The sequence below is a fragment of the Cupressus sempervirens genome, chromosome 1, assembly GCF_028749045.1.
Source record: "Cupressus sempervirens isolate cs-2001-9-10 chromosome 1, ASM2874904v1, whole genome shotgun sequence".
Taxonomy (NCBI): Eukaryota; Viridiplantae; Streptophyta; class Pinopsida; order Cupressales; family Cupressaceae; genus Cupressus; species Cupressus sempervirens.
The window spans coordinates 842119133-842132897 of NC_143118.1; the positions used below are offsets into that span (position 1 = coordinate 842119133).

The following is a 13765-nucleotide window of genomic DNA, read 5'->3' on the forward strand; positions in this document are numbered from 1 at the left end:
GAATAAATCATATTATTTGATTAAAGAATTGCATGTGTCATTGTGAAACTTTCTTAATTATTGATCAAAGATAGTTGTATTGTTTATTTACAAATGTTGTCATTTTGATGTAGAGCCCTAGACTTATTGGGTTGCTACCATGACAACAATATGGATAAATAAGCGATCTTTAGATGTCGTCAATAGAAAGTGAAACACATCGATGAGAGAAATACTCATTGCTCATCTTTATATATTGGCAATAAATGAACACTTTGACTTTCTACCGTATATTATCAAAAATATAGATTTACTTTGTCCATATTAATATCTAAATGCACATTATCAATTTTGTCCTTACCACTAGATGATCCTATATTATACACATTAAGGAAAGTATCTTACATCATTATAGATTTTTCTATTACGACTTAGATCAACCTTGATCACTTATTGATATACGATATAATGTCTAGCATTAGTAATTGCATTCTAATCTATAATTATGTTAATGACTTTGACTTAATTCTTATTACTAATGTAGGACAACAAAGAAATTTTCATTACAAAATTTCATTTCTAATTTAGCTTTTTTAAATTTAGCCTATTTTATTTTGTTTTAAATTAATTTTAGAATATAAAATCTTCTTACCTATATATATATATATATATAGTATACATAAATTTAGGACAAATAATACAAGCATTAGAGAATATCCTTAAAGAAAGAGTTTACAATAGAGGTAATAGTATAAATGTTTAAATTTTTTAAATAAATAATTTATTTTAACCTTTCTCAATTAATTAAGATTAAAATGTATATTCATATATATTTATCCTCATGATTAAGAAAGAGAACTATCTCTTATATCATCATAATCTTGAAGTATATATATATATACTAATTGAACATTTATATATATATATACTAATTGAACACACAAAATGTGTGACTCTTTTTAGTAGTCATGCAATAAACAATGTGTGTTCATATCTAGATATAAGATTATTATAATTTTAAAATAAATTAAAATAATTAGCATTTATATAAAAAAATTCAATTTCACCATTACATATGTTTAACTTACTTACAAAATTACACTTTTATATTTATAATCTTTAAAAATAAAATAAAAAAATATCTAATCCTAGGAAAAATGAAGCACATTTACTTTCGACACAAATCACACCATCTGTTACCATAACACTCCTTTCTTTACATTATTGAAAACATCGCGCTCCAAAAAGAAAACGATATTAATTTTGAAATATTTTTTTCCATTTAAAGTTTGAGAAAATAGATTCCACATGGGTCCAAAAGGTTAGGAAAATTATTTTTTAATTAAATTAAAAATGCTATTATAATAATAATAACGACAAAACACTTCTTTGCAAGCCATTCCGTTCAGGGATGTTTTACAAACACCCTGCAAACAAAGCCTGAATTTTATCAAAACTCTTCAGTATTTTTTTGAAGATTTCAGAGCTGAAATTTCGTCGAGCAGCTGAACTATTTACACTTGTTTTGCTGAAAACATTTGTACAATATTGACGGCGTATGACAATTATTTTGTGGAGTCCAACGAATTTAGAAAGCTTCAGACGGTGTTTTGCACGAACGACGAAAAAAACTATGCTAATTACTCGATTTTTGTGTAAAATCTGGCTTTCCGTGAGTATTCCATGTCATTGAATGTTTAATGACATCCATTTGAAGCTGTTTCACTTTCAGCTGGAAATTTGGGAGCAGTATTAGAGTATTTGTTGACATAGGTGCTAATGAAATGTTGTTTTCTGCACAGATATGCAGGGCTTAGTGAAATTACGGGAGTACTGTTTATAGCGGGCTTTATGTAATGCTGCAGGTAAATGTTGTACTTCCATTTGTTTGCTTCAGAAAATTTGCAATCCAGAGTGATTATATGAACAAATAATGTTGTTAACAGGCAAGTGAGGCATTTACTCTGTGTTTGAGAAAATGAGTGAAAATTTGCAAAGCCAGACTGATATTTTGAGCGAATAATTACTTTGTATTTGAAGCCAGATTGTTATAGTGCCGAAGCTGTAGAACCTCTGGAGATTCTAGCTAGAATGATTAGTTACTTATTTAATTTAATATATTTGTAATACGAGCAAATATTTGTTTTTGTTATCTAGAAACAATTACAGATATGTAAATTCCTCGCAGTTTCAGGCGGAGTAAGTATAATATATGAAAATTTCTACTTGGGAAGAAAGATTTATTGAATGAGTAAATAATCATTCCAAGCTCATAAATTTATGCACAATGCTAGTAGATTTTTGACTTTTGCAGATTATTTGAGACGACATTTCGCCCCCTTGGTTTTATTTTGTAATTTGAATTTATATATTTCGCTTTATCTATCTATGATATTAAGCTCGGCCTTATTTTGTACTTTTCTAAATAAACTGCTGAACATCGAGATTGTCACATTTTCTTTCAGTTTTAACCTTTGTTATTTTTATTTTTCGAAAATCAAAATCTTTGGTAACATCGGAGATGTTAGCATAAATTTAAATCGTTGGTGTTCACGAAGAAATTTTCAGTTTAAAGTCGTTGAAAAGCTCAAAGAAATTTTAATTGTATAATGGAGACCATCCCAACGCCCGAATTAAACGAGTATCAGTTATAGTTGTTGCCGTGTATCTCGTTCGCTAATACACGTTGAATGGAAGCAAAAGGTTTAGAAGTCTATAATTTTCTTTTGTGTGTAGTTATATTCAAGATTTTACAGCTATTTGCAAGTCTATCCTTAGAAATTTCCAGCTAAATAGTGGCTAATCATAGAAATCTAAGTATATTGCCTCTGATATTTTTCCTTTAGGTTGTTTTCAATTCATCTTCTAGCCAAATCTCAATGGTTTGTTCTTCTAGGAATTTGAAATTTATTTTGTGGAAAATTATGCTGTTCTGAAGCAACAGGGGCACAACAGGACTCAAAGATGAAAGAAGAGATTCCTAGAAACGAAATCAGGCAAGGGACAGCTACGAATTCAAGCACTGAAAGTAGCAAATTGAGCTCTTCGAGCAAGAATTCTGTCAATGGCGTCAAGCCTAGGGATGGACTACGGAGAACTGAGGCATTTAATAGAGTTTCAAAGGAGACGAGGACAAAAACGAAGGCTATTTCTGTGGAAGGGAATGCCAAAAAGGGGGATCAGGCTTCTGTTAGAGCTCCTTCGAGAAATCCACTAGGTTCTCGAACTGAGGCTGTGAGAAAAAGCACAGGAATTCCTATTCTGGAAATTCATCAGGACCCCGAATTTGGAAATATCAAGACGTCTGTTGCTCCGACGAATCCGAAGTTTCGGACATGTGGAGGTCTTAATTCTTTGAAACAGTCACAAAGATCTATTAATTTGGATTCTGATAGCAATCTTATCAAACCAGTTGAGTCATGTTGTCCTACACATGAAATTCGACAACTGAGAAGAATGATCAAGGGATTACAAGAAACAGAGGAGGCACTTCACAGTGAACTTCTCCATGAGCAAAAAGATTTGTTCAGAGCATTGCACAAGGTTACTGTGTTGGAGGAAGAGCTTGGTGCAAGGTGTACTGAAATTGAGGGATTGAATATGAAAATTGTTTCTTTGAGAGCAGAAAGTGCGGAAAATATTAAAAAGAGTTCGGAGACAACAAGAAGCTTGGAGACCCAGATTGTTCAGCTCCAAAGCAGGAATACAGAACTTGAAAGTGAAGTTCTTCAGCTGCATAACATGACCGCTGAACTTGTACAGGAGAAAAGGGAAATGACAGACAAGCTTGCAAAAGCTCAGAAATCAGAATATGATGCACTTGTTCAAAAAAAACCACATACAACAATGGACATGGAAATTCAAGTCGTTCAGCTACAACACACCAAGGCAGAACTTGAAACCGAAGTTGCTAGGCTGCAAAACATGAATGCAGAGCTTGTGCAACAGAAAAGAGAGATGGCAAACAAGCTTGCGAAAGCTGAGTCAGAAATTCTTGCTTTTTGCCCTCTGGCCGAGGTAAGTGAGCTTAACATTTACTTTTCTCTTCAGAAACTCATATGATGACATAATACTGTTAGCATCCCTTAAATTAAGTTAGTTTGTAGGACCTTTCGAAGTGTGTATATGCTTTATCTGCAACAAGCAATGCATAGAGCCTGTTAGAGTTAGGAGGGCTTTAAAATTTCCGTAGGGTGTTGAGTTTATATGATGTTAAGTCTCAAAGTGATGTTCTATAAGAAAGTAACACTTCTATTTAAGTTCCAATAAGATGTCAGTAAATGTTCAAAACCAAAAGTTAATTAGGAATGCTTTCTATAGATGTAGTACCATTTCCATACTGAATTTTGGGGATACAAATTGCTGACTGCATTTTCATTTTGATAAAGCCCAAGAAACTTGAACGGCCAAATGGGATGAGTGTCTCCTTGTCTGGTCCATCGAGGGCATCATCTTCAGAACTTTCAGGAAAGCTAACTGAATCTAAAGATAAACACAGAACAAATTGTCAGAATGATCATGATAAGATTATGGATGGGAAAAAAGTAGGGGAGAAGGAAACGGATGAACCAAAGGAGGGGGAAAAGAAAGCATTGAGTTCCAAACAACTTTTTTTGACTAAATATATGGGCCTTGAAGGTACAAAAAGACCACCAAGAATACCAAAACCTCCTCCAAAACCATTATCAGTATCTTCTACTGTCTCAACCTCTTTGAATCCAAAATATCCAAGCAGCATGCCACTACCTCCACCCCCACCTCCAGCTCCAGCTCCAAAATGTCCCAGCAACATTCCACCACCACCTCCAATGCCTCGACAATCCTTAACTCCATTTAAAGCCCTTAATTCTAACAAAATAGTAGGAAAAGACACAATGCAGAAAGCTCCAGAAGTAGTACAGTTTTACCGTTCACTGATGAAACGAGATTCAAAGAAGGATTCCTCTACAATTGGGAATTCTGAAAATCCAGATATAGCAACAGCTCGTAGCAGCATGATTGGAGAAATTGAAAACCGTTCTGCACACTTGCTAGCAGTGAGTTGAGCTTGAATCTGTTATTGACATTATTCAGTATTGGTTTATGTTGGGGAAGGAACACCGTGACCTTTTTCTTTCTTTTTCTTCAATCTTTTCAGATCAAAGAAGACGTTGAAACCCAAGGTGACTTTGTCCGGTATCTGATACAAGAATTAAGGGTTGCAGCTTATGTCAATATTGAAGATGTGTTAGCTTTTGTTCAGTGGCTTGATGAGGAGCTTTCTTTCCTTGTAAGTTATGATCCTAGAACAAATGCTAAACTCTTCCTATTCCCTCTCAAAATGTAAATTTCCAGTCTGATTGTTTGGTTTAAAAACAATTCTCCATTATATTAATTAGCATGGGATATTTAAGATTTTGAATACCATTCTGTAGGTTGATGAGAGAGCAGTTTTAAAGCATTTTGACTGGCCAGAGAAGAAAGCTGACACTATGCGAGAAGCTGCATTTACATATCGGGATATGGAAAAGTTGAAATCTGAAGTTTTGTCATTTGATGACGATCCTCATCAACACTGTGATGTTACTTTAAAGAGGATGACAATGTTGCTCAAAAAGTAAGAATTTGAAATAATCTCATGTATCTCCTGACAAAGAAATTCTATTTTTTGATAATTTATTTTATTCTTTTGTTAGGCTGGAGCAAATTGTCTATAACCTGCTGCAAACAAGAGAAAGGACAATGGCCCTTTACAAAGAGTTTCAGATTCCAATTGATTGGATGCTTGATGATGGCCTTGTTCGTGAGGTATTAATTTGTGAATTAATTAAGCTTTTTCCTATATCATCTTGACTTACTTGGGTGCAACTTCATCCAGGGAATACTTGATATTAGCTGTGTCTCAATCTAAACATGAATAGATCAAAGTTCAAACTTTATTAATATGTTTCACCTTTCTATATAAACAAACTTACATATGTTTTTAGCTACACCATTCATAGGAGAGTATTAAAAGTTGTTTCTAGAAGATTAAATTGTAGGTTGTCACTGGCAATGGATACTTCATGGACTGGATATGTTATTTATTGCAATTAAAAGGTTAGAGGGTCATACGAGTGACATTTCTTATCTTAGTTAACAGATGCTCTTTTGTCAGTTCACTGACTTGTAATTTTGTGTTAGTTCTGTTTTAACTTCTTAGGGTTGTTTCTTTGCATGAAAACACTTGTATGTTTAACAAGGAAATCAAACTTACTTTTGTCGAGATAATAAATAATCTCAATTATTTGGGGTAGAATTTCTGCTCAAAACTTCTCATTATTTAACATCAATAAGATTATCTTAAGCTGATATCTTTTGAAAGTTAAGGCTGGATTGAGTTCTATAAAAATGGTTTTAAAAATTAAAATTTTGACGAAGTTCCAAGTACACCATGCTGAGAGCAAGTTTATCTTTATTCTGCTACACTAATGTTGAAGAAGTGTCATTGTAGCTAAGAATGAAATCCATTTCCTTTCATTCCTTTCAGCCTGAGAATAGGATATCAATTTTTTTTTTTGAATTACTTATTTTTAATTTTTTCCCATCCTCGACAAATTGCTCCAGGCATCTTGATCTATCTATTACATGGTTTTGGATTCATGACATAGTTGCTTGATTAGCTAATAACTTAATTGACTCAATTTATATTATGAATTCGGATCCTTTTGCTTAACTGTCTCTGCATTTGCAAGGATTAAAGGTTTTCTCCATTTTCTCAAATCCACCTTCATATCCTCTTATGATCCAATCCTTTTTGCAGGTGGAAAGTTTCCTTTAGTGTATACAACAAACTGTCATTTGTGGCATTTTATTCACTATAGATGTGTTAATGAAAGAAACCATGGCTCAGATGAGCATCATGATTGGATTGGACTTAAACATAAAAAATACATGCTTTGAGCACTAAATTGGTAGAAATTACCAGCTTTGCCATACAACTGAAATTGGTTGCAGCTATCAGTGGGGCTTCACTTTATAAAACTTCCTTTAAATGCAAAAATTGTTCCCTTTCAACTTCAGCTGAAACATACATTCCTACAACAGATCTTAAACATTGAAGTTTTGGGACATCGTATTGTAAGGATGGTGCCTGGTAGAGAATGTTATCTGGTATTTCATGAGTGCTTATTAGCAATCAGTGATCATTAAGAAGCCCATATTTTTGGTATTGATGTCCCTTTTGAATGTATACTTATGTTCAAACTCATAATTTAATGATCTTCTTTGATACAGATAAAGCTAAGTTCTGTTAAGCTAGCAAAGAGATACATGAAGCGAATATCCATAGAACTGGAGTCGACAGGAAACTTAGAAAAGGAGCCTGCACAGGAATTCTTGCTGCTTCAGGGTGTGCGTTTTGCTTTCAGAGCTCATCAGGTAAATATTCACTTCATGTGACATATGGATTGGCGGCTTTAATATCTTAATTATTATTATATTGCTGCGAGTAATGTTTTCTTTTGCATTTATTTGTCTGCTGGATTTGCAGTTTGCAGGAGGGTTTGATGCAGAAACCATGTGTGCTTTCGAGGAACTGCGTCGTCTTGTTCACATTGACGATCATGAGTCACAAGATCTAAACTATTCCAGTTTCTCAACTTAATATTATTGCCAAGAAAGTACCTTATTTTTATGGAGGCATAACAATGGTGCAATAAACTATGTAATGGTACCTTGAATGTGAAAAAAAAGAAAATTCACCTCGATTTAAGTCGGATGATTTGCTGCTATGCCATTTGAGGGTGTTAAGTACAGCACACCATGAGTGAACTATTGTTTATTCATGGCCATGCTTTGTAATTCTAGAAAAATTGACAACAATATTTTGGATATATTGTTCCCTAGGTACCTTCAGCATATTGGGTCATCCTTCTTCATCTCCGAGAAACTGAATATTTATATTCAATTCAATCAAAAGACATTGAAGACTTGCTTAGCTCTTGTTTGAGTCAAATTGATGATTCATTTTCATTCAAACATGATTTTTCCTAATTTCAGATGAAGTCCCTTTTCATCCTAAACCAAGTGCCTATAATGAGAGGTTTTTTCAAATTTTACCTGTTAGAATTTATACTAGTGGCCAATATTCTGCAAGTAGTTTGTCTCCAGAATTTGGAAGCAGCGGGAACTGTATGATTCTCTTTATCAATATGATAAATCTCAACAAGGTAACTGATTCTTTTAATACGGGATATTGTGCTTGTTTTTATATGCAGTTATGCCAAGCTGAATTTCAGAGCATGTTTTTGCTTAGGTCTTAGTCAATGTCTTTTCTAACAACATTAGACGACTTAGACATATGTCATCTTAACAATTTTATGCATATTGATTTTATGGGATTGAAATCAGTTATAACCATAGTAAGTGCTAGGAAAGCCTTGATTTACATTTAAAAATCGAGGCATGTGAGGTGCAGGGTGGACTACCTGCCAAAAACAAATAGTAAACATAGCACAATGGAGCATGTCAAATAATTGCTTTAATTCTATAACTACAATGTGAAATCCTAGTGATTGGACATCTGCTAAAGCTCAAATATTTGTTTCTTTTCTTGACATACCTTGCACACCTGCCTATATTAAACAAGGTGTTTTACTTCTTTCCTATTAGACATGATATTTCCAGTCCATGAAACTTATTTGAGAAAGCTTCTGGATATCTTTGTGCTAGTGTTGCATCAATGTTTTGAATTCATTCCTAATGATAGATCAATATGTGTGATCCAAAATATGGATGCAAAAATTACAATGCACTTATATCCAAAAGCTTTCTTGAATAATTATTCTTCCCTATTGTAGGACCAACAGAAAGAAATATTTGATCCTATGATAATTCGTGTCATGCCATTTCATGACTTTGCAGACCCACCATAGGCATATACAAATTTTGATTTGATAACAGAGCTGAGATCAAGCTCTTATTTTGAGTTGAAAATTTGCCACTTACACTGGTACCAAAGAGAGTTATCTACATCTTTGAACCTGAATTTGTTGGAGAAAATTTTGCTGAAGAGAGATGTTTTTTCCTGTAAGAAGTACAGTCTTATTTGGGAAGGAGCAAAGGATGGTAAATACAATATTAAAGAAGGATATAAGCTGCTTTCGCAATGGGACGGTGTTAAACCTATCCAACATGCTTTTTCATTTTGTTGGAACAAGGATGTACTACCTAAAGCAGGGTGATTTGCCTGGCTGGCCTTGAAAAATAGAATTTTGACTAGTGATTGGTTATCAAAATTTGCCATTGCACAACCTTTTAAGTGTGTTCTTTGCAATGAATGTGAGGAAACCACGGATCATCTGCTGTTAAATTGCTCCTATGCTTATGAGTGTTGGCTGTTTGTTTTTGGTAAATTGGGTCTTAGTATGCCACTTCCTAACAAAATCTGGGACTTGTTTCAATCATGGCCAATGTTGTGTATGAGTTCATTACTTGCAGGTTTATGGAGGTGTATTCCGGCTTTGGTAGTGTGAGCTATTTGGTGGGAGAGGAATAAGATAATTTTTCAAAAAGAAAGTAAGGAGATTAAGCAGGTTCATGAGGGCATTGAGAAATCAGTGGTTGAATGTGTAAATGCTAGTCTATCAAATTGTGTAGGGCAGATTTATGTCACATCTTGGGGTGGCAAAATGTTGAACTCATGGAAAGGTATCGGAGTGCCGTTTGGGTCAGTTTCACAATGGCAAATTGGGCAAGGTACAGACAAAAGAAAAGTTAAGTGGTCCCCTCCCCAACAAATCTTTATTAAAATTAATTTTGATGGTTCTTCAAGGGGGAACCCAGGTAAGTCAGGTATTGGGATATGCTTAGAAGACCATCAGGCCAGTCTAATTGCAGCAAAAGCTTGTCCTATTCCCTCTGGTACAAATAATACAGCAGAGGCGACTGCATTACTACAGGGTCTAGTTCTAGCCAAAAGAAAAGGGTGCCAACTAATTCACATAGAAGGTGACTCTATGGTAATTGTTAATGCATGTGTCAAGAGATCCTCCATAAACTGGAAGTTATCTTATATTCTGAGTCAGATTTGGTTGTGATGATAATTATCTAGAAGCCCCTTGTATGGAAGATGTGTCCCATGCTCTTCCTCAAATTCAGGACATCATCCAACAAGAGTCTCAGCCCAATAGTTAACTTTCAGCTTTAGTCTTTTATGCACAACATGCCCTTATTCTTTGACTCTTTTGTTATTGCTGCTATCACGAAGCTTGTTTAAGAAGTTTCGATTTGGAGGGCCCCATTGGGGTATCTTCATTTGACTCTTTTATTGTATATAGGCTGGGATAAGAGTTTTCTTTCTAGTTCTTTTTCTAAGAAGCCCACAGAACTAGTTTATATTAAAAAATTATTCGAGTGCTCCGTCACTTTTTGGTAAAAATAAAAAATTACATATAGCAGTAAATCCCGAAATTAGCCTTTACAGTGGCACGAACCACCTTCAAATTAGTGAGGAATACATGGTCTAACTTCTTTCTTGATATCTGCAAAGTGCAACCGTAATGTAATCAAATCATAGATAACAATGTGACATTATCTGATTATCATGCAGGCTGTGAAGCAGCCTGCTACAAAGTAAAAGAAATTTAATAGTTTGCCCCTTTTCTAGCAGGGTTAGTTTATAAGATTCAGCAGACTAGCTTGTTAGTTGAGATACACAGAATATTTCATACTATTGTTCTCAGTAGTCTTGGAATTAAAATGGTCAAAGTCTTGGAATTAAAATGATCAAAGCTAGTAACTGTTTAAATGATCAAAGTTAGTACCTGTTTAGCAAAAACAGATAGTAAATGTTCACACGAAAGAATTTTAAACCACAATAGAGTTTTTTCTTTTAATTTATTCCTAAATAAGCAAAAAACTTCAAAATACAGAGAAAAGGCATATAATTTGAGTAGATAACTTTCAGAAGTTAAGTCACACCAATTTTTTTATGTGAACTCCCTTATGTGAATATAAAACATAAATTTTAGAAGTTGTATACAATATTTTATATCCAGCATTATTTATGCTGTATAATATCTGTTTTAAACTTTTATCTATAGATTCTATTTACTCTATATTCAACATGTGCTAACAAAATTAGATTTTTCCTCTAGCTTTAATACATTGCCTTTTAATTCCCGACTTTGAGTTTTGAATTCAAATTTCTTTTGTATAATTTTTCTGCAATATTATGTTACTACAATATTCACAGTCGGGAGTTAAAAAGCAGAGTACAAGAAGTAAAGACAGGGCATGCTGATGACTTTAGTGGCACATCGTTCTCTATTAGAAATTTAAAATTTTGTATGGGAAACGACTTTCTAACTCTGGCTAGCATCCCGACTTAGCTAATTTGTCATGATTTGTCATTAAGGCTAGTTATTAATAATAATGTTCTTTAAGACATTAGATTTCTATAGTCCATAACGATAGTCACGAATCATCTCTGGAATTAACTGTCTGATTATTTTAGTATCCGATTTACCTGTGAATGATACTAAACAAATCAGACACAGTTAAATATAGAATCTATTCATAACAACAAGATCTTGGTTCCTCCCACTTCGTAGGGGTCTGCCCATAGGACAAAGGCCTGACATTCAACCAGTACTAGGATATGTATGCTGAAAGTTAAAGAAAAAGTTTTGACAGAAATAAGGACAACATGAAAAATGGCATGGCGGCAAAATTTGAATGGAATGACATTGAAATGTCAATACTGTCAATGGGTCCTTGGTCTTCTGGTGAAGTTGAAAGGTTCTTAAAGAGCCCATCAAGGATCAAGCCTTTCTGAGTGTAAGGCTCCAACGTCGAAAATGGATGAGGCTGGGATCAAAGCTTGAACGAATTTGGCAGAATGGTTATCCATTAGTCCTTAGCTCTTAGCCAAAGAAGTTCAGCCGTAAGACTCATGCTCCTATATTGGATAGCTAAACAGATTTTGTTGAAGACATCCATCAAAAAAATTGTCAATAACAATTTGTAAATTGAAATGACAATGAGAGTTAACATCTTTTTTAGCAAAGACTAAAAATAATGATTGAATTGCTTGTGAAGTACATTTTAGGTCCACTACGACATAGTCCAGTGGCAAGTGGAATGATTGCTATGCTGATGGTTTGGGTTCAAGCATTGCTGGACAAGCTTCCTGCAGTAATGCCGATGTGACAGGTCAGGCCACATCTGGTCGAAAGGTGTTTAAAGCTTTATGGTGCATTCATGGCTGTTTAATTTTAGACAAATGCTACTATCTAACCTAACATTAATAAAATGCGTTTTTGAATGGTCAGTTGTGGATCACAGTAGAATGTAAAACAGGAATCGAGATAGTGATTCAAGCAGAGGATTTTTGAAAAAAGTAAAGGACAACAGAAACAGGGCAAAAATTAGTAAGCCTCCGGCTCAGCAACTAGAGAATGTTAAGAATAACGGCTAATAAGGCATGCTATGATAGTAATAACATAGCATTCTGAGTCATGTTTATATAAAATCTAATTTTTTTATAAATTGAAATTTACAATTACACTAAATCTATTCAAGATGTTCGAACAGGTTCATTGCCTCTCGTTGATCACTACATGTAGGCTATGGGATAAACTTAAAGATGCACTTATAAGTAATGAAACTTTTCTTTCGAGGTCATCATCTTCCAAGAGTTAGGGGAAGGAGTTTAGTTACTGTCCATATTCTAATAACGGTTTACTTCTTGTTCATATAATCTTTCAACCATTAATTTTTTAAAAAATTAATTAAATGATAATTAAAAGTTGTTTAGTTTTTTTTAAATGTATCAATTTTGATTTGTACTTTCAGTAGTTCAAATTTTAGTATATATTTGGAATTGTGCAACTTTATTGGTATTGAAACATATGTCTATAAGTTCTGACAAAAAAAAGTTATTAGAGGAATCATATTACATTTATTGTGTAAATTTTTGATGTGGTTATAGTTATTTGAACATCTTTAAGTAGGTATCAGGCATCATCAGAGAGACCACTATTGTTCATATGACAAATCATAACCTGCAGTAAGCTGAAACAATAGCTTTAAATTCTTAGTCACATACAAAAACAATAAAAAATTTAATAATCAAAATCCAATGTACCCTTTAGAAATTTAGGATGCACGAAATTAGCTGAAATGATGGTGGAGAACTTGTGCATCTCAAAAAGAGGTTATAAGTTCAAATCTTGAAGAATAAAGGTCTGTAGGACTTATTCATGATATAATTGGATACTTTCTAAAAATAAAGGTGTAATCTAATATTACTATAATTTATAATTTATCTGTAGACCAATAAAAAGATTGCTATCATTATAGACCATAAAGATTCCATTCCTTTACCCTATTAGTGAACAATATAAATTTCAAAATTCAAGCTAATTGAACTGGTAAACAGCTAAGCAATTGAAAACTACTCATGGCTTTAAGATATACCTCCTAATTTAGAAGCATCCCTATTTGTATAAAACTTCTGAAGATAATCTCTCTTTAACTGTGGCCTTTGATTGTGAAAGGACCCAGCCAGTTGGTAATGGACCCCCCTCTCCGTGGAATCTCCGGGTCTAATCTAGACACTAATGTGAAACAAGAAGTGTTCTGTTTTCAGCCAGTACTAAAATCTGAACATTCTTTTCAGGCAAAAGAGAGTTCGACAAAAATAAGGGCACTGTCAACAATCATTACCTGTCTCTCCGCAAAGTTAAAAGGAAACAGAAATGCCTAAAGTATCCCGAATTCCCTGTCAGGTCAGAGACATTGTAAGGGCCGATGTACATGCATG

The 13765-nt window shown here is 33.8% G+C and overlaps 1 protein-coding gene across 2 annotated transcripts; it reads left to right on the top strand.

Moving 5' to 3' along the window:
- The first annotated feature begins 1377 nt into the window (after window positions 1-1377).
- Window positions 1378-7936, top strand: LOC149580472 (uncharacterized). 2 transcript variants are annotated; one of them, XM_089791265.1, is made up of 9 exons: window positions 1378-1651; window positions 1782-1844; window positions 2918-3996; window positions 4368-5015; window positions 5117-5248; window positions 5394-5575; window positions 5655-5766; window positions 7234-7377; window positions 7490-7936. In XM_089791265.1, exons 3-9 carry the CDS (start codon window positions 2944-2946, stop codon window positions 7601-7603), a joined length of 2385 nt encoding a protein of 794 aa, XP_089647391.1. In that variant the 5' UTR covers window positions 1378-1651; window positions 1782-1844; window positions 2918-2943; the 3' UTR covers window positions 7604-7936. The 2 variants fall into 2 exon arrangements, with proteins under 2 accessions (XP_089647391.1, XP_089647400.1); XM_089791274.1 differs by having other exon boundaries at window positions 1443-1651; window positions 2924-3996.
- The last annotated feature ends 5829 nt before the right edge of the window (window positions 7937-13765 follow it).

Coding starts and splice junctions, on each gene's coding strand:
- LOC149580472 (XM_089791265.1), top strand. CDS start 2,944: ATGAAAGAAGAGATTCCTAGAAACGAAATCAGGCAAGGGACAGCTACG. Junction 5,576..5,654: donor ATGACAATGTTGCTCAAAAA/GTAAGAATTTGA, acceptor TTCTTTTGTTAG/GCTGGAGCAAATTGTCTATA. Junction 5,767..7,233: donor ATGATGGCCTTGTTCGTGAG/GTATTAATTTGT, acceptor TCTTTGATACAG/ATAAAGCTAAGTTCTGTTAA.